This window comes from Coturnix japonica, chromosome 16 (assembly GCF_054131305.1).
Source record: "Coturnix japonica strain WE chromosome 16, WE-NBRP24, whole genome shotgun sequence".
NCBI classification, from domain to species: Eukaryota; Metazoa; Chordata; class Aves; order Galliformes; family Phasianidae; genus Coturnix; species Coturnix japonica.
In genome coordinates this window covers 1,442,109-1,465,488 of record NC_140678.1, presented here as the reverse complement: position 1 = coordinate 1,465,488, position 23,380 = coordinate 1,442,109, and the positions used below count along the sequence as shown (strand labels likewise).

The following is a 23,380-nucleotide window of genomic DNA, read 5'->3' as shown; positions in this document are numbered from 1 at the left end:
CTCAGATGGCACCGGGGGGGGCTCTGGGGAGGGGGGGGGGGGGAAAGTGGGGTAACATCTGTGGCTGCTTCAGAGCATCGTCCAAACCATCCCAATGTGGGGAATAAGGGGGGGAGCCCCGATAGGGAACACTGAGCCCCCCATCCTGCCCCCCCCCTGCAGTGCTCACAGCTTCCCAGCACAGTGTGCAGACCCTGCTCCTGTGGGGCTCCTTTTTTCTCCCCCCCCCCCCCCCCCCCAATTTTGGGTTTGGTTTGGGGGGTTTTTGGTTTTTTTTTTTTTTTGGTCATTATTTTTTTGTTTTTTAATAAAAAAAAATATATTAGAAAAAAAATAATTAAAAAAAAACACAAAACAAAAAAAAAAACCCAAATCTTTAAAAACTTTCCGCTGTGTTGGTGTGGTCATGGAGGGTTAATGGTTAATGGGGGGGTTGGGGTGGGTGGGCAGAGCCCCCCCCAGCACTGCCCTATAGGGGCTGCCCCATTGCAGCCCCCAGAGCTGGGGTTGGGGCTCACATTGCTTCCCTCCCCCCCCGGCCCAGGAGCTGTGTAAAGACAACCGCGGGTCTTTATTCATCTCCTATGTACAAACGTGAGCCGCGACCAAAGCAGAGCGCCAAGACGGGACAGAGCAGCGGGATACATTCAGTGCAGCGCCGGGGGCGATGCGACGGCTCAGAGTTATCGGCCAGGGGAGAAGTCCAGCAGCAGGTGCCATTCGTGGGGCTGCTCACCCCACAGCCGGACCCACAGCTGCCAACCGGGAGAGAAACGGCAGCGGAGGGGTGCAGTAATGCGCAGGGCCCATTCAGTTCTCCTTTTATCTCCTTTTATCTCCTGCCGTTATTCCGATCCAGAGCCGCCCCACTCGGAGGCTCCCATAGTGTCCAACGCTGCGGCACCGCCACCAGCTGCTGAGCATCACTGCATGGAACGGCCCTGCTGGCTCCCACTACGGTCCACCCCATAGTGCCGAACCTGAGCTCCACGGTACCGCTCCGCCCCACTGCTGGACCCACAGCGCCGAGCCCCCACAGCGGCACCGCTCACCTCTGAGCTCCCGGCTGGTGCAGCCGCAGGAGGATGAATGGATGGGAGAGGGGAGGAATGGGCCACAGCCCCGCGGCGCTGCGGTTCGGTGCTTCTGGGCTCTCTCGGGCTCCGACCAAAGGTTGGCCGCATTGCGGCGCCGGGCCCCGCGGCAGCACTATGTGTAGAAGATGATCTCTGGGATCTGTCCGTCCTCCACCGAGGTGCCGTTGTTGTTCCCGGCTGCGTAGCAGAAGGTGAAGCAGGTCTTGGCGCCGCTGGTGGGCGACTCGTGGATCACCTTGCGCAGCCCTTTGGTGCCGTAGTGAGAATCGGGGCCCTGCGGGGACACAGACCCGCTCAGGGCTTCATGCTTCCTCCCTCCCCCCACTTCTGCCCTTTGTGCTGCATGCAGCCCCCCATAGACCATCAGCTGCCCCCCACCAGCCCCCCATGGCCGGTACCTTCAGAGTGGCGCACGCTGTGTAGTTGACGTTGGGCAGAACCTCCACGGGCTCCTTAAACATCACCCGGAACGTGTTGGAGGAGCCGTCGCAGCTGAAGCCCGTGTCGTTCTGCCCCAGCACCGTGTTACTGTCCGTGTGGATGATCTGCAAGAGACGCCGTGGCTTTCCATCTGTGTGACAGGCTGCAGGCAGCACCGAGCACAGGGAACCACTCCCCACCCCACATCCCAGCATCACACACAGCTGCAGCCATGTACCTGTATGTTCACCTGGTAGTCCGTGGGGCCATGTATGGAGCCGTACAACCCAAAGCCAACCACGAAGATCCGTTTGTTCACTGAGAACCTGCAGGGATAAACAGCCACGCTCAGAACAGCCCGCAGTGCACATGGCCAATGTCACACCTGCTGCTCCCCCACAGCTGGAGTCCTCTGCGGAGATCCTGACCCATAAGCTGGCTGTGCTGATGGCCCCAAACTCATTTGGTGCCTTGTGCTGCACCACCGAGCCCCACAGCACACTGAGTTGTGGGGCTGCAGGGTGCTCCCAGCATCTGACCCACAGCCAGCAGCAGCTCCCAGTGCTGCCAAGTGCCCATTGCAGAGCTGTGCTCCTGCTTACCCAGGGCAAGGAAATGGGAGCGAATCACTCCGGAGTGCAGAACGCCCACAGGAAGGGCCGGGCCCTCAGTGCAGCACAGCCAGCCTGCCATGGCCCTGCCTGCCCCACTGCTGTGCCCCAGCATGGAGCACTAAGTGCCCCCAGGCTGCACCATATACAACCACCCGCTCCAGCTGCAGCCCAGCACGGCTGCACTGCTCCTCCCCCAGCCCGGCCCTGTGCTGTCAGCAGCAAAGCGGGCAGCAAAGCCCCTCAATCCAACCCTCAGCAAACAGCAGCGCTGCTGAGACACAGCTGTGTGCAAGGAGCCAACTGCCTGGCTGCCCTGCGGCTACAAGAGCCGTCCCAGCAGCAGCTCTGGCACTCAGGAGCAAGCAGCAGCCTGCAGCTGCATGCACAGCACCCAGCAGAGCAGGGCCTGGCACACTGCCCTGCGTGAGTGGGGAGGAAAGCTCGGGGAACACGAATCTATCGGCAGCAGAATGAGCAGAGAAGCTGACCTTATCCTGTCACTAGTCCCACTGTACCCCCAGCGGCTCTCCACCTGCTGGAATCGGCTGATGCTGCACTCCTTCCCCCGCAGGCAGCAGCGCGGCCGGTCGATGAACTCCACGCGTGGTTTGGGGTTGACGGTGAAGTGCAGGAACAAGCTGACCACCTCACGGTCCGTCAGGATCCCCGACTGCGCCGGCCCTGCAGGGAGCACAGAGCAGCACTGTGAGCACAGGGACAGCCAGCACACAGCGATGGGAAACACGGCATCACTGCTGCAGGGCTGTGAGCTCTGATGGAGCTGCAGCACCTCCGTGCTCTGCCTGGAGAAGAGCAGCTTTAGCGGCAGCTCTGGCTCTCTGTGAGCAGGAGGCTCCCATAAGAGCACTGCTGTGGGTCCAAGATGTGGGATGCAGGAGCAGACTGTGGGCTGACAAGAGCTGCATGGGCAGAGGAGCGGTCAGAGGCAAAGTGCTGACAGAGGAATGAGCGCGAGGGGATTTTGCTTAGCAAAAATTAACCATCGTTAATCACATCTGAAATGACCCCACGTGATGCACAGCTCCGGGCCCCACAGCTGCTGACACAGCACGGCTGGGAGGAGAGCTGGGGGTTCCCCACCCCAACCTCTGCTGTGATCTGCCTGGAAGGGGGCACGGGGGGAACAGGACACACAGTCATTTTTTAAGCCTGAGAGAACAGGGAACGACCTCTGGATTAATGAACAGAGGGCACTTCTGTGTACCCAGCCCTCACATCACAGCTGGGACAGTTACCTGCTGCAAACTCCTCAATGGTCATCAGAGGGAAGCGGATGAGCGCCAGTGCTTTGCCCAGCACCTTCCTCTTGTTCTCAGGCACCACCTGCAGCTGCTGCCTCTGACACTCGGCCTCTGACCAGCGAACCACAGCTCCGAACAGACGGACCTCGCGGATGCCCAACGTGTCCCGCTCCAGCACTGCCACCAGCGTGTCTGCAAGGCACACAGCAGGGCACAGTCAGCATCACCCCTTTGCCCCGTGCCTTGATTACAGCAGAAGGAGCTGCAGTGTGACTCTGTCAGATGTAGGTGCAGCAAATGGCATAGAAGTCACAGGGCTCCCTGTGCCTTACAGCCCTGTATACCATCCTGTCTGAAGGAAGGTTGAGAACTGAGCGTTAGTGCTGGGCTGCTGTGTAGGATAACTAAAAGAACTGGTTCTCGCTTCCAAAACACAACAGCTTTGTAGCTCTGGAGCATGATGAAGGCTGGGGAACGCTGCCAGCTCAGCAGGGGGAGGCAAGCCAGGCCCAGCCCAAACCTGCCAGCAGCAGCAGCACAGGATGCAGCCGTCATGTCATGCCCATAAAACTTGAGCTGCACCAAAACAAGCAGCTCCGGTGCATTTCTGCAAGTCAGATCCTCTGCAGCCACTTCGTGCAACCTCCCTCAGCAGATTGACCCCGAACAGATGGGGAGCCCAGGTGATAATGGGCAGGAACCACAGAGCTGCTGTACGAGCAGCCTGCAGGGGGGGGACAAGAGCTCACCGAGGTCGATGTCAGTGAAGCCCTCTGCGTTGATGGCGTCTGATGTGTTCTTGTCTATGTTCTCCAGGCACAGGCTGGCCAGCTGAGGCTCATCAAACAGCCTCGCCTGGTCATGAAGAAGCAATCATTAACACACAGGGCACTGTACAAGTTGACTCTAAGCACTGGCATTCCCTCCTCCCCACAGCCCATCCTCATTGGCGCTGCTGTGCCTGACCACAGCACTCCTTCAGGCATTTAACACAGGCAGAATGCAGATCTGCACAGGGCACAGCTCTGTTTCAGCTCTGCATGTCTCCAGGCACACATCTCCTGTGACACACAGCACCATGCTGACCACCCAGCTGAATGAGGCTGATTTTATTGCTGTGGGGTCCCGGGCTCTACCAGCAGCCCTACATGCGATGGGAATCATTCTGCATCTCAGATCTCAGGTCTTTAATCGATAGATTTGTTGCAGCAGAAGCAGGAAATAAAGGCAGCTTTCCACATGAAGGAGCAGATCTGGCTGTCTCCTGATAACTGGCATAACTGAGGGACAGCATACAATGCCTCTCCACAGCTGGGGTCTGCAGGGTAAATCTCTTGCTTTTGGAGCTGCTGAGCCCAAAGAGCACAATCACTGCAGCCAGGAGCATGCTGCTATGAACCAGGTGGGAATGCTGCCTTGGCCGCCATCAGCTCTGCAAGGACCCTGAGACCTCAGCCCTGAGCCACTCGCTGTCCTCTGCTGCTCCTTACACAAAGGAAGACTGCAAAGCACACTGACACAGACACAGAACAGCTCTCTTTGGGATGGTAACACTCACTAAACTTGTTCTCCTGTTCCAATGGATTTGTGCCAACCTCACCTGTGTTAGCAGCATGAAGGCGTTGTCTGCTCGGAGGTTCTTCTTCAGGAACTCCACGCAGTGAGCTTCCAGGGCTGGGACTGCATACTTCTTAGCTGTGTAAAGGGTTGTCATAACAGTCTCTGGTCCAATCTGAACTTCGTCTGAGTAAAGGAACCTGAAAGAAGGCAGGCAAGCATCACTCAAGTGACAACATGTCAGGTTCAGCATCAGGTTGGAAAGCCCAGAACTCAGTGATAGAAATCCTACAGAGGTGAGGCAGTAACATCCCAGCACGCATTCAGGGCTGCTGCACTGCATACAGCACCAGCTGAGCCCAAAGCCATCGTGAATGGGATGTCACAGCCCCTTCCTCCTCCTCATCCCAGCACACAGAGCAACAAGTGCTGGGAAGGTGTGTTTGTTTAATGCCTGCTACACCTCAAGATGAAGCCAGGCAGATATTTCTGGGCATCAGCTGGACCAGATGTTACCCAGGAAAAGAGGGATTTAGCAGCAGCGTTTAAAGCCCTCAGACGGATTGGCAGAGAGGTTTATTTAGAAACATACGACCTCCAGCTCACAGAATGGTTCAGTGCTTTCATTGGAAGCACTCCTCTCTACAATCAATCCAGCCATCCCGGTGTGACGTGCATTAGCAGCTTACTTCAGCAGAGCCAGGAAGGCAGCGGGCTCCACGTCGGGCAGCTCGATCTCTGTGGAAGTTGTGGCCATCCCACCATTGAACATGGCATCGAAGACGGCGCTGCCCACAGCCAGCACAAACCTAAAACCACAAAACAAAGCCCAAAAAGCTGATGTTAAACCAGGCTCATACACACAGAAATCCCAACTGGCTGCTGGTCCCCAGGGGCTCCCCAAGGGAGGGGAGCTGCTGACAGCATGTTTTGCAAGAGAAGGGAACGTCACTGTTTTCTTTCATTTAATGAGAAAACACCAGTGTTGCAAACAACCTGAGCCCTGCAGACAGCATCCCAATGGTTCACAAGGTTTTGTGCATGGTGGAGCAGAACGCATGCAGCTGCTCTGAATGTAGGAAGCAAGGATTCCCACAAACCAGGTTTGAGGCTGAAAAGAACCCGGTGTGAACACGGTGCCATCCCTCACCAACAACCACCAGCTCCTGCTCCAGGGGCAGGCACAGAGCTGGGCTGCTGTTATTGAAACCACTGCCAAGCACCTCTGAGAACTGCTGGGAAGGCAGAGATGGGCTTCCCCAGAAAAGCACTCGGGTCCTGGTGGATGTGCTCAGCTGTTCCCTGAAGCCAAGGCACTGAGCAGCCACCAGCAGTGGGGAAGCAAAGACTCCAACTGCTTCCCTGACCCATTATGGAAAGGAAGAAGCTGGGAAGCACAGCAGCTCCCAGTGCAGCAGAGCTGGGTGCACGCTTCGATGGAGAGAGGTAGAAGGCGGTACGTGACGGAAGGCACGAGGCACAACGCTCTGGCTCTCAGGCTCCCAGGAAGTCCATTGCCACCAGGGAGCTCTGGTTGGAGTTTACTGCGGTAGGAAGTGACACAGCAGCTTTTTTATTCCTCCTCGGTTTCTATCCAGTTTCTTGCTTGGTCCCTTGCTGCTCTGTCCCCCATGCACAAGGCTCCCACGGGTGCAGTGCTGTGCCAGGCGGCATTGCTTGTGTTGGGAAGGAGAGCTGGGGACAAAGCACGGCAGGAAGGAAAGCACAAGAGGCACATTCTGCGACGATGGTGAGACAGTTGCAGGCTCTACTTCCTCCTAACAATTAACATCAACTAATTGCACTCTAAGTTTGCCATTCTCATAGGCAACACAGAGCAGAGTGATCTGAAAGGGGTGTTTGCATGAAAGAAGCTCTGCAATCTCTGCTCCCATTCCACTCATGGAAAGGCCGGTCCGGTTTGTTTCACATTGCTGAACCCAAATGGGAAAGACACAGCAGTGCTCCAAACTCTGCAAGATCAGAGATTTTTCAGTTTCCTTACATCAAGAGAGGGACACGAGGTAAGAAAACCCCTCTCTATGTGGCATCTCCTTCCCCTTGCTAAGGAGCACCCAGCTCAGCTCTGTGCCCACAGCACCACGGTAACACCAACAACAGAACACTGCAGAGCCACAACCACCCCACAGCTGCAGAGAAACCCCAAAATACCCAACCTGGACACCCCAAAATACCCATCCTGACACAGGAACAGAGCGACACGTGTGTCATTAAGCTCTATGCAGTCCCTGTGTGGGATGTCATGGCATGGCACGCTCTGTTCTACCTTCACTGCCCAGGGATCACAGAGCAATTAATGAGTGTTTCACTTTGGGGCTGTTCTCATCTATGGGCTGAGTGCCCCCATACATGGCTCTTCCCACATCCCAACCCATCCCGCTCCCCCACCCCATTCTGGGGCCTACATACAGCTCTCCTCTCACCTTCACACTCTAACCATGACTTTCCCCATTTCTCCCCTCCGTTCCCCCCATACCTCCCCTAGGGCCTATTCAAGGCTCTCCCCTCACCTCCAGACCCCAAAAATGGATATCCCCACATCCCACTCCCACCAGAGCCTTTCCCATCCCCTCTATGCCCCCAACCCAAGGGCCTACACATGGCCCTCACCCTCACAACCTAAACCAGGCTCTCCCCTCTCCACCCCCAGCAATCCACGTCCTTCCCTTTACCTTCAGCCCCTAAACACAGCTCTCCCCTTAGGGCCCTCCTCATCATCCCATAACCTACCCACAGTCCTGCCCTCACCATCACACCCTACACATGGCTCTTCCCTCACCTTCAGACCCTAAATGCGGCCCTCCCCACCTCACCTACACCTTCACAACCTAAACCCATCCCATTGCCCTCCCCATCTCCCTACATCCCCCTTAGGGCCTACCCACGGCTCTCCCTATACCTACACACCCTAAACCCGGCTCTCCCCACACCCCACTCCCTCTATGCACCCCCCAGGGCCTACACTCGGCTCTCACCTCCACAACCCAAACACAGCCCCCCATATCCCCCTATATCCCCTATACATCCCCTTTAAGGCCTCCCACCCCCCTATATCCCCTATACATCCCCTTTAAGGCCTCCCACCCCCCTATATCCCCTATACATCCCCTTTAAGGCCTCCCACCCCCCTATATCCCCTATACATCCCCTTTAAGGCCTCCCACCCCCCTATGTCCCCTATACATCCCCTTTAAGGCCTCCCATCCCCCTATATCCCCTATACATCCCCTTTAAGGCCTCCCACCCCCCTATATCCCCTATACATCCCCTTTAAGGCCTCCCACCCCCCTATATCCCCCCTATATCCCCAATACATCCCCTTTAAGGCCTCCCACCCCCCTATATCCCCCCTATATCCCCTATACATCCCCTTTAAGGCCTCCCACCCCCCTATATCCCCCCTATATCCCCAATACATCCCTTATAAGGCCTCCCACCCCCCTATATCTCCTATACATCCCCTTTAAGGCCTCCCACTCCCCTATATCCCCAATACATCCCCTATAAGGCCTCCCACCCCCCTATATCCCCTATACATCCCCTTTAAGGCCTCCCACCCCCCTATATCCCCCCTACATCTCCTTTAAGGCCTCCCATCCCCCTATATCCCCTATACATCCCCTTTACGGCCTCCCACCCCCTTATATCCCCTATACATCCCCTTTAAGGCCTCCCACCCCCCTATATCTCCTATACATCCCCTTTAAGGCCTCCCACCCCCCTATATCCCCTATACATCCCCTATAAGGCCTCCCACCCCCCCTATATCCCCAATACATCCCCTATAAGGCCTCCCATCCCCCTATATCCCCCCTATATTCCCAATACATCCCCTTTAAGGCCTCCCCACGGCTCCCCCCCCCCTCAGGCCTGCTCTCCCCACCTGTGTGCCGGGATGCGCTGCGTCCCTCGGCCTTTCCCCACCAGGAAATGCACGTCGCTCAACACCTCGTTATTGAAGAGAAAAGCGAATCGTTCCTGCACCGTCGGTTTAGTCGCCTGCCAATTATACACCGGTTCTCTTTGCAGCCCTCCGCCCGGTGGGGCCGCCCCTACTCCCAGGCCTCCTCCTCCTCCTCCTCCAGCCGTCGCCGTAGGGTTGTTGGCTCCGCACTGGTTGTAGGTGAGTCCCGTTGGAGATGCTGGGGTTCCTTCGGAAGCGGCTGAGGCGGCACAGGCCGCTCCGTTCCCCGGGGGAGGCGGTGGGGGTTGAGGGCAGGATGAGGACAGACCCCCGGGGCCGCTCCCGCCGGCCGCCATCTTGTGCGGAGCGCGGCTCGGCGCGGGGCGGCGCTGCAGGAGCAGCAGCACCACAAGAGGCGGGCGGGACACGGCGGCGGGATGGAACGGGGAGAAGGAGATAGAGGAAGGGATGGAGGGGATGGGGGCGGCGGAGGGACGGGGGGAGAGGAACAGAGCGGGGCAGCACCGCGGCATGGAGGGGAAGGGAGGAGGGGGAAAGGGGTGAGGGGAGGGGCGGGGCGAAGGCGGGGGAGTGAGGGGAGGGGGCGGTTCTGAGGGGAGGGGGGGGCAGATGTGAGGGGAAAAGGGGCAGATTTGAGGTAAAAGGGGTAGATTTGAGGTAAAAGGGGTAGCTGTGAGGTAAAAGGGGTAGATTTGAGGTAAAAGGGGTAGATTTGAGGTAAAAGGGGCAGATAGGGGAGGGGTGGGCAGTTGTGAGGGGTGTGAGGGGCAGATTTGAGGTAAAAGGGGCAGATTTGAGGTAAAAGGGGCAGATTTGAGGTAAAAAGGGTAGATTTGAGGGGAAAGGGGCAGATTTGAGGTAAAATGGGTAGATTTGAGGGCACAGGGGCAGATAAGGGAGGGGTGGGCGGTTGTGAGGGGTGTGAGGGTCAGATTTGAGGTAAAAGGGTCAGATTTGAAGTAAAAGGGGTAGATTTGAGGGGAAAGGGGTAGATTTGAGGTAAAATGGGTAGATTTGAGGGCATAGGGGCAGATAGGGGAGGGGTGGGCAGTTGTGAGGGGTGTAAGGGGCAGATTTGAAGTAAAAGGGGCAGATTTGAGGTAAAAGGGGCAGATTTGAAGTAAAAGGGGTAGATGTGAGGGGAAAGGGGTAGATTTGAGGGGAAGGGGGTAGATAGGGGAGGGGTGGGCAGTTGTGAGGGGAGAATGGGAGGTTGTGAGGGAGATAGGTGGCTCTGAGGGGCAGTTCTGGGGTCTGGGGCAGATCTGAGGGGTCTGAGGGGCAGATGTGAGGGGAAAGGGGCAGATTTGAGGGCACAGGGGCAGATAGGGGAGGGGTGGGAAGCAAACACACAGTGCTGGTGCATCCCTCCACTGCAGCAGTGCACTGCCTGCCCCTCTGCTGCCACACGGAGCTGTACCTGGTATAGGGTCGGAGCTTTGAAACCCTGCACAGCTGAGGGACCTCATGGGATCGATCTCTGTGGCTGCACACACCGGTGTGGATGGACGGCTTTGCTGCAGTGCACACCCGGCAGGTTTCTGCTGCATTATCCTAATTGGGGGGAACTCCCATTACCCACAGCTATGCTGGTGCCCAGAGCCGGCCATTAACTGACCCTTCTGCATGCAGGAATGCACGGCAGCCTCGAGAGGGAAGCTGCTTTACCTCTGAAATCTTCCTGCTATGACTGATAACCGAACACTGAACATGGACACACAAACACCTTCTCCTTGCATCACGTTGCAGCCTTACACCCCTTTTGCTGGCAGAGCTGCTTTCCATGCATTTCAGCGTTGGTTTTTTCACTCAAAGCTGTGTTTTTTCGCTCTGTCCTCCTTGTGTTTAGCTGCAAACATCAGAGGGAGCTGCAGGCTGCTGCTTGGCCCTGTATGGACACTGCATGGAGCAAGCAGCCTTTGGTCACTGTGCAGGCAGCTAATTAGAGCCCTGCGTGCAATGAAACAAATGAAAATGAGTCATTTTGTGGCCTGGTGGTTACAAGGCAGGTCGATGGAAGGAAGCCCAGGAGAGAAGGGATCGTATGGACAGTGGAGGAATGTGCTCGGGGTGCTGTCACACCCATGAAGGGGTGCAGAAAGGACAAGGGAGAAGTGGCTGCTGGTCTCTGGAGTGAAGCTGAAGTGATCAGCAGTTATTAGACAAAGAGGAGACGTCAGAAACGCTGCCAGCTGGGAGGCTTCGACTTCCCTGAAATAAAGCTGAGAACAAACGCTCCTAAAAACGGCACCGAGCCGCTATTTCTAGAGCTGATCGCCACCGGATTGCTTTAACAACCTGGAGCTCACAGCAACCAGCAGCCCCAGCACAGCCATGCTGCAGGAGGCACAGGACATCCTACATTGCTTTGTATTGTGGAGCTGCTTCCCAAGCAGAAGATGGGAACAGAGAGAGACCCATAGAAGCGTCACACGTCCCGCTGTGTCACCCAGGTGCCACCATCACACTTGTTGTCACAGTGAGCTCCTATTTTGGGCTGATGCCGCAGCACCGCGGGGCACTTTGGCTCAGCACAGGGCTATTTTCAGTGCTGCCCTTCTCCGCACGTGCTCTGAGCTGGTGTCCAACCATGGGGCACATTCTAGGGGCGGTGGTAAGGGAATGGGATCCTGGCTGGGACAGCAGAAGTGACACCAGAGCTGCTGGGACCAAGGGGACAACCCCAGGCCCTTGTGCTTAGCCCCATAGAGCTCAGCTCTGCCCCGCAGCTTCACCACTGCTCCAGCCCAAACCTGGTTCTGAGCTGAGCACCCACAAATCCAAAGCCACCCCATCCCCAAAGCCACCCCATACTGTCTCAGTGCCTCAGTTTCCCCCAACCCCACAGACCCAGGGCACATTGGGACCACCACCCCTCCCTATAGCCCCCCCCCCAGGGTTGGTTGAAACAAACAGGGGCTGATCCAGCCCCCACCCTTGGGTCGGTCTCAACGCATTTTTATTAAATCCTTACAAAACAGAATACAAAATTCTGGCATCAACAATGGTTATAAAGGAAAAAAAACTTCAATCCAGCTGTATCAGTTCACCTGGTACATACAGTAAAGTGCTTGGTGGTTGTAGGGGTTCTTTTTCTTCTCTTCCTTTTTAATTCTCTTTCTTCTTTTCTTTCCCCTTTTAGTTTTATTCCCCAGCCCGGCCCCAAGCGGAGGCAGGGGGGTACAATGCGTCGGCCCAGCTTTGGCAGTCTTCATCCATTGTAAAGCAGGGAAAAATCACCCCCCTCCCCCCCACCCCAGTTTCCATTAAAACAAAAAGAGAAGTTAGCTTCACAGTACAAGTTTCTACCCAGTCCTACGTCAGGTTAGTGGGGCCGGAGGGGAGCGCGGGGATGGGAGGAGGCAAAAATGCTTAAAGTTTCCAGCTTCAAAACTAACGTAACTTGTGGTTTCTGGGATAGGTGCTCTATGGGGCTTTGCAGGAGTGCGTGAAGGGCTTTGGGGAGCACCCTTGGGTGCTATAGGGCTGATCCTGGAGGTGGGGGACAGCCCAAACCCACAACCCAGCCCTGTACTGCTCCCACCCTACAGCAGAAGACCTCAGGAACCCCAGCCCGAGGCGTCAGCTACGCATCCTTCCAGCAGTTCTTAATATAAGACAACGAGGAATCACCCACAACTGATAGCACAAAGTAAGCGATCCACGTCACAACGTACAACCAAGATGGAGTTTGTTTGGTTTTCCTTGAGGGGGTTTTTCCCATGCAGGGGGAGGAGGACTGGGGGGGGGGTTGGGGTATCACTGTCCCTGACCCCACAGTGCTGCAGAGGGGTGGGGAGGGCAGCCCTACAGCTGGAGGAAACCCACCCCCCCCCCCCCCAAAACAACCCCACACGTATTGCATAGTATTGCTGTCAGCAGTCTAAAACAGAAAGGAGAACTCTTTTTTTTCCAGCAACCCGGGGATGTCTCTCCCATATCCAGGCAAGCTCCCACTGTGCACACTGCGGGGCACGGTTGCTATATGCTCCCCCCACAAAAACACCCCAAACATATAAAGCTCCAAGCATAGAGAATGCAGAATAATGGGGCTCCCTGCTACAAGCAGGAGACAGGGATGGCCACAGCTCCGACCCCATCAGCTCCTACTTGCTGCCCTGCATCCCAACCCCCCCACCCTGCTGCTGCCCCCAGCTGGGACCCCCCCTCCATTGCCCAGCCTCAGGGCCAGCCCGAAGCAACACTGGGGCCACGCTGCCCTACTGAGGGGGATTCCATAAAGCACCCCTGTATTCATATTCATATTCTTCCCTATTTGCCTCAGCTGTTCTGGAACCTGGGGTGCAGGACCCTCCCCCCCCCAGTGCAGGAGCACAGCCCTGGGACCCCTCCGAGCATCACCCCCCACTGTGACCTTACCCCTGGGAGCTGCCTGCTGGAGCGAGGGCGGAACGGAAGACGTTTCTCCGTGCCCTGAAGAGAAGCACAGCTAGAGCAGGTTAAAACCAACACTAATCAGTAACAATTAAAAAGGGATAAAAGGGGGTGAATAGCTTATTCTGAAGGCTGGCTGCTGGGGCGGGCACGAGCTGGGGTTGGGGCAATGGGATGAGTTGTAGGGGGGTGAGCATTGGGCTTGGGGTGAGCATTAGGGTGCACTCCCACACCATCCCTGGGATGGCCACCACTGCTTGTAGCCCCCCCCCAGCATTTGGGGGACCCCTCAGAAGCTCCCCATGGAGCTGAGATGATGGTGCTGCTGCTGAGGGTCTTGTTCACAGTATGAGCTGAGAGCAGCCATAGCACGGAGTCCTTTGGTGCCGGGGTGTGTGGGGGGGGGGACGGGTCAGGAGAAACCAACCACGAGCTGGGGAGCAAAGTCTGAGTGTCTGTGGGGGTGCTGGGGGGGTACAGGGGGGTGGAGTGACCCCACGTGTGATTTAATACCATAGAAAGAAAATAGGATCTTCCTTAAAACCCCACCAGTCCCAAAAGATCCGCAAAACCTCAGGGAGCAGCCAACAGGACAGCCCTATCTCATCAGCAGCCAGCAAACGAGGGCAGATTTGGGGGTGGAGAGAAGGGGGTTGGGGGGGGCAAAAAGAAAAGAAAAACTGAAGAGGAATTGGGGTGGGGAAGGGGGGGACACCGCGGGGCTCAGGCCTGGTCAGCCACCAGCACCAGCGGGGCCACCAGGTGCTGCCCTGCAGCCACTGCTTTGGCTGCGCTGCTCCTCTGCCTCCGCTGTGCCAGCTGCGACTCGGAGGGTGGTGAGAGCTGCACGGCCCTGGAGGCTGCTTTGATGATGATGGGACGTTCTTCCTCCTCCTCTTCATCCTCCTGGCGCTGTGTCAGCTGCCTGTTGACGGCCATGGCCTCTGCGGCGAAGGAGGTGAGTTCTTTGGCACTGCTGTTCCTATGGGGCACAGATGGAGGGGGATGAGTGCGTGTTTGGGGCCCCACGCGTGGAGGGATGGTGCTGAAAATGGGGCTCAGCCCCACATCGTGCACTGTAACCCCATAGTGGCACAAACAGGATCCTGTGGATCCTCATGAAGAGCATGAGCCTTGGTGGGGCACAAGGATGCAGCTCTTGGTCAATGCGCTGGCACTGCCCAAAGCAGCGGTGGGTGCCCCATCCCCTCCAAGGCTGTGACTGTGGGGTGGGCTAGGGCTGCTGGAGGTGATGCTGGGAAGTAGGATCCCCCAAATCAGGGGGTCCACGTCCCAGTGCTCCCCAGACCCTGGTGGGAAACAGGGTCCCTAAAACAAAGGACCTAATGAGTCCATCCCAGCACTCTCTGTAGGGGAACCTAATGGAGACCATGCTAGAAACTGGGCTCCCCTCAGTCAGGGGGGTTGAAGATCCACCCCACTGCTCACCATAGGGAACCAACTGGGGGTCCACAAATCTGTGGTCCCAGTGCCCACCCACAGGAAACCCACTGGGGATGGTGCTGGGATGAGATGTGGGGATCCCATAGGGCAGGTCATTGGGATGGTGCTGGGTAGCAAACCCCAGGAGCTGTGTCCCAATGGCCACCCCCACCCCATTAACCCCAGTTTGGCCCCAGCCCACACCACAACCCCACAATGGGGACCACCCCCCAACACTCACCTCTGCAGGATGATGGGGGTCGGCAGGGTGTTATCTGGGGCACACTGCAATGAAATAAAGCCCTTCAGACACAGGCACCCCATAACCCTTAGGGGTATCACAGCAGGATGGGGGGCACACAGCACTCACCCCCTGCACCCAGGGGTGCTCCAGGACCTGGGCAGCACTGAGCCGCTTCTTAGCATCCCTCAGCAGCAGCTTGGAGATGAGATCTTTGGCCCCAAAGGAGATGTGCGCCCAGTCCTTGTCGGGGAACTCGTATTTGCCCTCCTGGATGCTCTCAAACAGCATGTTCTGGGAATAGGGGGAAAGGGAAAATGAGGGGCTGAGCAAAGGGGGAAGGATGGGAAGAGAAGGGGCTGTGGGGTGGGCACCCCACATACCTGGCAGGTGGGACAGGCCTCGCCCCGGTCCCAGCCGCAGTCGGAGCCGCAGTGACCCACGAAGGGGGGGTACCCACTGAGCATGATGTATAGGATCACCCCCAGGCTCCACAGGTCGCAGCGCTTGTCGTAGATGGACGCCTCCTCACTGAAGGCCTCCACCACCTCCGGGGCCATGTACTCAGCTGAGCCACACTGTAGGGTTGGGGTAGGATGCAGCTCTTTGGTGATGGGGTCTGGGGGGAGCTGCCACCCCACATCACCCCAATGGGATTCACATCCCCCAACATGGGTAGCTGGCTTCCCAGCACTGTCCCCAATGGGTCCCCCCTATGGGGAGTGCTGGGAAGGGGGTCCTCAGATCCACGGGACCCCATTTCACAGTGTCACCCCAATGGGTTCCCTTATGGTGAGCAGCAGGATGGATCCCCAAAGTCCCTCATGTGGGGCACCATCCCCTTTAGGTTCCTCTACAGAGCACTGGGATGAGGTCATTAAGTTCCCTAACCTGGGGATCCCATTTACCACCATCACCCTGTGGGGAGCATCAAGATGGATCCCCAAACACTTCAAGTACCACCCCTAATAGATCCCCCTATGGCGAGCAGCAGGGATGGGGTCCCCAAACCCCCGACCTGTGGGTCCCCATTTCCCAGCATCACCCCATTGGGTCCCTCTATGGTGAGCACTGGGATGGGGTCCCCTAATGGGGAGGGCTGGGACACAGACCCCCTGATTTGGGATCCCCATCTCCCCCTTAACACCCTGCAGGGGATTCCAGCAGCTGTGTCCCTTTGCAGGGGGGTTGTCACCCCAAACCCCTCCCCCCAGCCCCCCACTCCCAGCCCCTCCCCACATCAATAAGGACTGACGCAATGGGGACGCCCCCGAACCCACAGGACCCGCCCCCACGCTCTGGGCCTTTCCAGCACACATGACCCGGTGACGAGGGCAGAGGAAAAGCTGCAGCAGCAGATAATGGAACGGCACCGCCCCCAACAGTGCCCCCCCCCCGGCACAGGGTGAGCCTTAACCCTATAGGGACCAGGGAGAGGTGGGGGGGGGGAAAAACAGTCCCCAATAAGGCCAAGAATGGGGAACTTGTGACACAAGTGGGACACGATAATACAGTGATGGAGCAGGATGGAGGGGCTGGGGGGGGACTGTGGGTACCCCACAACCCCAGGGGCCAAAAATCCCCAATGGGGCCCCACAGTGATAAGGCTTTCCCTCACCCCAGGTTGAGGACAGCAGTGTTGTAGGGCTGAGGGCTCCCTGTGACACCCCCCACCCCACACCCCCTCCCCATGAGGCTCTTAGGGCAGAGAGAAGAAGAAAGAGGGATGTGGGGGGGGTAGGCTGTGTCATTACATAGGGAAATAAGGGTGGGGGGGTTATGGGGTGGAGGGTCCCATACCGGGGTGAGCAGCTCTGGGGTGGAGATGGGGGAGCAGTCCCCGTTCAGTTTGATGCCGCTGCCCAGGTCGAAGTCACAGATCTTCACCGGGGACACCTTCATAGGGTTGGGGGGCACACACGTGTGGGGCTGGATGACCCCCACGGCACTGTGCCCCCCCACCCCACATCACCCCCTACCCCACTCACCTGATCCGGGCTCTCACACAAGATGTTCTCAGGCTTCAGATCCCTGTGTGCTATTCCTATGGGTGTGGGGGGGTGACAAAGAAACCTTCATCTAGGGCCAAAATACCCCCCAGCCCCACCCTGACCCCAATGCAGGGAAGGGCTGAGTGCCCCCCCCCCCCAATGCCATGGGGCTCCTCCCCACACAGGAACGGGTTCACCCCCCGGGGGGGACCCACACCCCGTCAGGGCGGTGCCCCCACCCACCCTTGTTGTGCAGGAAGTGCAGGGCGCGCGCGATGTCCCGCACCACCACGCTGGCCTCCAGCTCATTGAAGTGGCGTCGCCGGTGGATGTGGGTCAGGATGGAGCCTGTGGGGCAGGAGATGGGGGGGTTGGATTAAGGGGTTGGGGGGGGGGATAGAGCTGTGTTCATTACCACCACGACCCTCCAGGACCCCCCCGTACTCACCACCCCGCATCTTCTCAAACACCAGGTAGAAGCGCTCCTCCTCCTCGAAGAACTCGATCAGCTCCAGCACGTTCCTAAGGTGGGGGAACAGCACGATATGGGGATCTGACCCCCCCCCAAACGCCGTGGGATGGGACCCCAAACACCCCACCCTCAAGGTCAGATTGAACCCAAATAACCAAAGACCCCCCCTGCCCCCCAAAGCTTCAGGATTTGGGGCCATCAGAGTGTGCCCCCCAAAAGCACTGACCCCCAGTGCCAGGCCAATGGGAGCCCCCCCTCCACCCCAATGGGATGGGACAGATCAAACCCAAACAGCCAAAGACCCCACACCCCAAAGACCCCACACCCCAAACCTATCAGAGGACCACGTGGGATGTTCCTGGGGTGGGGGTCCATGGGGTGCCCCCCCCGTACCTATGGCCCTGGCACTGGTAGAGCATCTCCACCTCCCGGAACACGCGGCTGCGGATGTGCCCGCGGCGCTTCTCGATGATCTGCAGCATGGGGGGGGTTAGTGGGGGGGGTTAAGGAGAGGGGAATGGGACACAGTGCCCCCCCCCCACCCTGCTGGACCTCTCCCACCTTTGGGGCTGCACCCACTGCCCCAGGACCCTCCCCACTAAATCAATAGGGGCGTCCCAATGGATGTGAGGGGAGGGGTTCTCATTCCCCACTGCGTTCTGCTCCCACCCCAAAAGTCACTGGGGGGATTTGGGGTAACCTCTCCATCTCCCCCTCCCCATAGGGGGCACACAGACCCCAAACCCCACAGCTCTGTCCTATATGGGGTCACGCACCCTCCCAAACCCCATAGCCCTGCCCCACAGGGCACGCGCACACCCCAAGCCCTGCCCTATGGGGTGGATACACAGGCAGCCCCACACCCTACGCGTCCCAAGCACTCACTCACCCCCCTCCGCCCTCATTTCCCAGCGTGGCCGTGGGGAGGCTGCAGGGTTATGGGGCAGTAATGGGGTCGGGGCACACACCTTAACAGCATACTCCTTGTTGGTGATGAGGTTAATGCAGGACTGCACTCGAGCGTGGGCCCCTTCCCCCAGCACCTCCTCCTGCAGCTGGTACACATCTGGGGGGAGGGCAGGGGGGTCCCCATGGTTATGGGGTCACCATAGGGACAGCCCCATACACCCCGACCCCCACACACCCCCCCTCACCTTCAAAGCGCCCCGAGAAGCTGTCGGTGGCTCTGCAGCGCTTCTTCTTCTTGGGGCGCTTCTTAGCATCGGGGATATCGATGGGTTGGCTGGAGGGCATGTCTGGGGGGGGTGGGCGGGGGGGGATTCAGCCTTATAGGGACACGGCCCCCCCCACCACAATGACCCCACTGCTGTGGGGCGATGCTTACCAGGACGGGGTGGGCAGTCGAAGTCAAATTCAGGCTGCAGGCGGGTGGGCTGCTCAAACGACAGCTCGAAGGGGTTCTGGCCCTGGGGGGGGGTTGTGGGGCACAATGTGGGGCATAGGGATGGATAACCCCCCCCCCCCAAACCGCACAGATATGGCTGCTGCTGCCCCATAGGTGTAGGGCAGCCCCAATCTATGGGGCGAGGAGGGTCTGCCCACACAGGATAGGGACTGCTGGGGTCCCCCCCCCAATCCCCAGCGACAGGGGGCACAGAGCATCCCCCCCCCACCCCCCAGGCATAGAGCACGCAGCCTCACAACCCCAAACCCACATCAAAGCCAGGAGGCCCCAACCCCCCCTTAGTGCACGAGAGGGGCAGAGGAGCACTGCACCACTACGGGGGGGGGGGGGGGGGGAACAAGAATAACCCCCCCACAAAGCTCCACTCCAGGTGGGGGCCAACACCCCCCCCCCCAAACCACATCGTCCCTCCCTCAGACCCCAATTCATAGAGCAGAGCCCCCCCACTCCCCATAGAGTCCCCGCAGTGCCCCCCCCAACCCCCCCCCCCCCCCATCGGGCGGTGCTGCAGCGCTGGGCCCGGCCCCCCCCCCCGTACCGTGAAGGAGCGGTGGAACCCCGCGAGCTCCGATTTCTTCTGCACCATTTTGCTGAGGGCTGGGAAGGGGGTGGGGGGGTGGGGGAAGGGACAAGAAAACAAGGGGGTGGAGGGGCAATAAAATCAGGGGGAAAAGGGGTAAATAAAAACGGGGAAGGGGGGGGGGCGGAGGGGCAGAGCCGGGGGGTGGCCGAGACCTGTAGGGAGAGATGGGGGGCGGGATCAGTGCGCCGCCCCCCCCCCCAATAGAGCCCATAGAGCCCCCTGTGCCCCCCCCCGCCCCGCTCACCGCCGCCGTTCGGAGCGCACCGCCACCTCCGCCGCTCCGCACCGCTCCGCTCCGCCGCGGGGGGGGATCCCGGCGCCGCCCCCCCGCGCTTATAACGCCGCTCCGCTCCTCCCCCGCCCCGCCCCGCGCTGCGGCCCAGCACCAAAACAGCCCCCCCCTAAACCACCCCCCCACCGCAACGCAGCGCCGCCAATGGGGGCACGGAGCACAACACGCTGCCCCCCCCCGGGACTAAACACCCCCCTCCCCCCCTGGAACGCCCCTCAGCGCAGTGACACCCCCGGGGTCGTGTGCCCCCCCCTATAGGGATGGGAACACCCCCATGGCCCCCCCCCCGGTCACGAGTGGGGCTGTGCTCTGTGATATGGGCCTGTGTGCTGGGGGGGGGGGGGGGGGGGCAGGTCATGTCTGTGTGTCCCCAATGGCCCCAAGTCCCACCAGAGCCCCCCCATGGGCACAATAAACATGTAAGGAACACAGAGAGAACATGTAAAGAACACACAGCTCCATTCACTGCTATGAGAAACCCCTCCTGCATTGCAAAGCCCCCCCCAGCAGTGCAGACCCCCCCCCCCCACCCCCAGCCTGGATCCCTTTTTCTTCCCTCTTTTCCTAATAGAAACGGCTCTTAAAAAAAACCAAACCAAAAGCCCAACGAGTGGATCCGAAACGTCTCTTATAAAAATACTGCACTGATTACATTGGAATGCCTTAAAAATATAAATCCATTTCTCTAAAGGAAACGTCTCCGCGGAGCTGCCGGGGGGGTCCTCAGTGACACATCTGCGCTGTCATCTCCTTCTGCCAAAGGGACACGGAGCGTCAGGAGGGCAGGTACCCAACTGCTGCCCCACTGCAGGCTGCCCTTCATGCCACCCCCTCCCCATGTGGGGCAGGACACCCCACAGCCAACCCCACAGCACCACCACCATCACCTCTTAATGCCACCACCCCCCAGTGGAGCAGGACACCCCATAGAACCACCAATATCCCTTAATGCCACCCCCTCCCCCCTATGGGGCAGGACACCCCACAGCCAACCCCACTGAACCACCAACACTGCCATCCCTTAATGCCATCCCCCCAGTTACCTCCCCCAGTGGGGCAGGACACCCCACAGAACCACAGCTGCTGCCCCCTAAATGCAACTCCCCACCCCCCCACCCCAGTGGGGCAGGACACCCCACAGCCAACCCTACATCACCACCATTAATGCCATCCCCTACCCCCCTCAGTGGGGCAGGACACCCCACAGAACCACCAATAACCCTTAACACCACCCCCTCCCCCCATGGGGCAGGATACCCCATAGCCAACCCCACTGAACCACCAACACTGCCATCCCTTAATGCCACCCCCCTCTCCATCACCTCCCCCTGTAGGGCAGGACACCCCACAGCCAACCCTACAGCACCACTGCTACCCCTTAATACCACCCCCTACCCCACTCAGTGGGGCAGGATACCCCACAGAACCACCACTCCCACCCCTTAACACCCCAGTCCCCCCCCCCACCAGCGGCTCCAGCTCCTTGGTGTCGATGAGGTTGAACTCCTTGACGAAGTAATAGAAGTGTTTATAGCAGGTATTGACATGAGCCTCCGATCCCATCTGCGTGATGCGGTCGAAGTGATGGATGTAGACGTGGACGAAGACGCGGAAGAGCCGCGAGAGGATTTTCTTCACCACGGGGAGGAAGTTCCTGGGGAAGGGCGTACCTGGAGACAGCACCATGTCATACAGCAGCTCAGATCCCAAAGGAATAAGCTGAAGACGACCCCACTGCTCAGAGGGCTCCGCAGCTCTTTGTGTAAGGACTATGGGATGGAGGAACACCCCACATCCTCCATCCTACAGCCCCATCCCTGTGCAGAGCCTGGAGCTCCATCATCCCCATCCCTGTGCCATCATAGAGCCTGAAGCTCCATCATCCCCACCCCTGCACCATCATAGAGCCTGAAGCTCCATCATCCCCATCCCTGCACCATCATAGAGCCTGAAGCTCCATCATCCCCATCCCTGTGCCATCATAGAGCCTGAAGCTCCATCATCCCCATCCCTGTGCCATCATAGAGCCTGAAGCTCCATCAGCCCCATCCCTGCACCATTGTAGAGCCTGAAGCTCCATCATCCCCATCCCTGCGTCATCATAGAGCCCGAAGCTCCATCATCCTCACCGACGTTGGTGGGGAAGATGTCCTCGTTGTTGATCTGCACCTCGATCCAATCCATCAGCAGGTTCATGTACTGCGGGGCAGACAGCGCCGTGGGTTTCCTGTACTTATGCTCGTCCTGCCATCGATACTCGTACCTGGGACCCCCCGACATGACGGGGCAGCTCTGCTCGGTGCAGTAATCGCTGATGGTGCCGTAGATGAGGTTGATGCGGTTGAAGAAGTCCACCACGTGTACGGCCACCCAGTCGTTCTGCTCCTCACCCGGAGGCAGCTGCACCGCCAGCTTCAAGTCCAGCCCCGCGTTCAACGACGCCTGAGCCTTCTTGTGCAGCTCGAAGCGTTGAGTGCCAGGCTCGAATTTACGTTTGGGCCGGAAGGTTTTGTCCTTGTTGAAGACTTGTTTCAAAGCGTGAGACATCTCGGCTCCCTGCCGTCACAACGCCGCCTTCCTCCTCCTCCTCCTCCTGCTGCTGCCGCTCATCCACTGCCAGCCTGTAGGGCAGCACCGAGTTAAGGGGGCAAAGGGAAGGGATGGAGCTCAGCACGGACCCCATAAGGACAGAGATAAGGAACGTAGAGATGGATCCCGTTTATATTTACCCGAATCCCAGGGAGCAGCGCGGGGATGAAGGCCGCCCTCCTCTTCCTCCTCCTCTTCCTCCTCTTCGCCCCGGCTGAGCTCCGTGCCCAATGGGAGAACGAATGGAGCGGAACAACGCGGGACTGAGGGCAGAAAGCGAAAGTGAGCGGTGGGATGGGGGGGGATAGAACGGGATGGGGGCGGGGATAGAACGGGATGCGGAAATTAAAGGGGGGGGGGGGGTTGGGAGGACTCCTAATGGCGGTGCCCCCCCCTCGTTAATGAAGCCATTTACACCGCACGGATCTCCGGGGGTCGCTGCCGGCTCCGGTCCCGCACAGCCCCAGGTTCCCCCCCCGGTTCCCCCCCGGTTCCCCCCGGGACCCCCCGCCCCTCACCCTCCGTTCTGCTCCTCGTGCGGCCGCAGCACAACTCCGCTCTCCCTTCCCCCTCCGCCGGCGCTACTTCCTCTTAAAGGGGCCGCGCCCCGCGTTGCGCTTCTTCCTCTTAAAGGGGCCGATCCTTATGGGGAGGGGGCGGGATGACGGGTGGTCACAGCCCGACGTGATGGTGAAGGAGGCCACGGACCGACCCAAACTCTGCAGAGGGTTCAGGGTGTCTCGTAGCATCCACAGTGTGGGATGGGGGATGTGGGTCCCGGTGGGGCAGAGCGGGTTCCTCGGTGCCACCCCCCCCCCCCAAATGGCTTTTCCCAGCCCCACCCGGGATGATCAGGGTCAGCACTGACGCAACCCGCTCTTTGTAATTAGTCAAAGCCGGTTACCCTTAGAAACCCCCAATGGATTAAATTAGAGGCGATAGCGGCGGAACCAGGAGCTGACATCCTGCAGCTGAGTCACAGCATCCCCTATTTCCATCCAGCTGCTCAATGAATGGGGCACGATGGCAGCACCCAACCTGCCCCACAAGGC

The 23,380-nt window shown here is 58.8% G+C and overlaps 3 protein-coding genes and 1 long non-coding RNA gene across 7 annotated transcripts; 1 reads left to right on the top strand and 3 right to left on the bottom strand.

Annotated features, from left to right (window-relative positions):
• Positions 1-552: 552 nt before the first annotated feature.
• On the bottom strand, positions 553-9,452 carry BTBD2 (BTB domain containing 2). 2 transcript variants are annotated; one of them, XR_014935020.1, is made up of 9 exons: positions 8,855-9,430; positions 5,640-5,759; positions 4,994-5,150; positions 4,143-4,248; positions 3,388-3,585; positions 2,664-2,812; positions 1,756-1,843; positions 1,496-1,642; positions 553-1,371 (listed from the first exon to the last, which is right to left on the bottom strand). XR_014935020.1 is itself a non-coding variant. In XM_015886737.2 (9 exons), exons 1-9 carry the CDS (start codon positions 9,406-9,408, stop codon positions 1,210-1,212), a joined length of 1,725 nt encoding a protein of 574 aa, XP_015742223.2. In that variant the 5' UTR covers positions 9,409-9,452; the 3' UTR covers positions 553-1,209. The 2 variants fall into 2 exon arrangements, 1 of the variants encoding a protein (XP_015742223.2); XM_015886737.2 differs by having other exon boundaries at positions 2,620-2,812; positions 8,855-9,452.
• A 119-nt stretch (positions 9,453-9,571) lies between these two features.
• Positions 9,572-12,155, top strand: LOC107325664 (uncharacterized). Its single transcript, XR_001559735.3, has 2 exons — positions 9,572-10,433; positions 10,529-12,155. It is a non-coding gene; the product is annotated as an uncharacterized LOC107325664 (long non-coding RNA).
• MKNK2 (MAPK interacting serine/threonine kinase 2) lies at positions 11,839-19,754 on the bottom strand. Of its 3 annotated transcripts, none has more exons than XM_085517642.1 (14): positions 19,692-19,754; positions 19,403-19,599; positions 18,784-18,865; positions 18,593-18,694; positions 18,407-18,504; positions 17,832-17,911; positions 17,415-17,488; positions 17,210-17,314; positions 16,964-17,019; positions 16,776-16,871; positions 15,359-15,553; positions 15,105-15,269; positions 14,976-15,019; positions 11,839-14,273 (listed from the first exon to the last, which is right to left on the bottom strand). In XM_085517642.1, the coding sequence occupies exons 2-14, from the start codon at positions 19,448-19,450 to the stop codon at positions 14,015-14,017; spliced, it is 1,404 nt and encodes a 467-aa protein (XP_085373768.1). In that variant the 5' UTR covers positions 19,451-19,599; positions 19,692-19,754; the 3' UTR covers positions 11,839-14,014. The 3 variants fall into 3 exon arrangements, with proteins under 3 accessions (XP_085373768.1, XP_085373769.1, XP_085373770.1); XM_085517643.1 differs by having other exon boundaries at positions 19,403-19,461; XM_085517644.1 differs by lacking the exon at positions 16,776-16,871.
• Positions 19,755-20,350: 596 nt separating this feature from the next.
• On the bottom strand, positions 20,351-22,895 carry MOB3A (MOB kinase activator 3A). The gene is made up of 5 exons (XM_015886697.2): positions 22,847-22,895; positions 22,469-22,591; positions 21,869-22,360; positions 21,207-21,409; positions 20,351-20,492 (listed from the first exon to the last, which is right to left on the bottom strand). The coding sequence occupies exons 3-5, from the start codon at positions 22,284-22,286 to the stop codon at positions 20,463-20,465; spliced, it is 651 nt and encodes a 216-aa protein (XP_015742183.2). The 5' UTR covers positions 22,287-22,360; positions 22,469-22,591; positions 22,847-22,895; the 3' UTR covers positions 20,351-20,462.
• Positions 22,896-23,380: the final 485 nt, after the last annotated feature.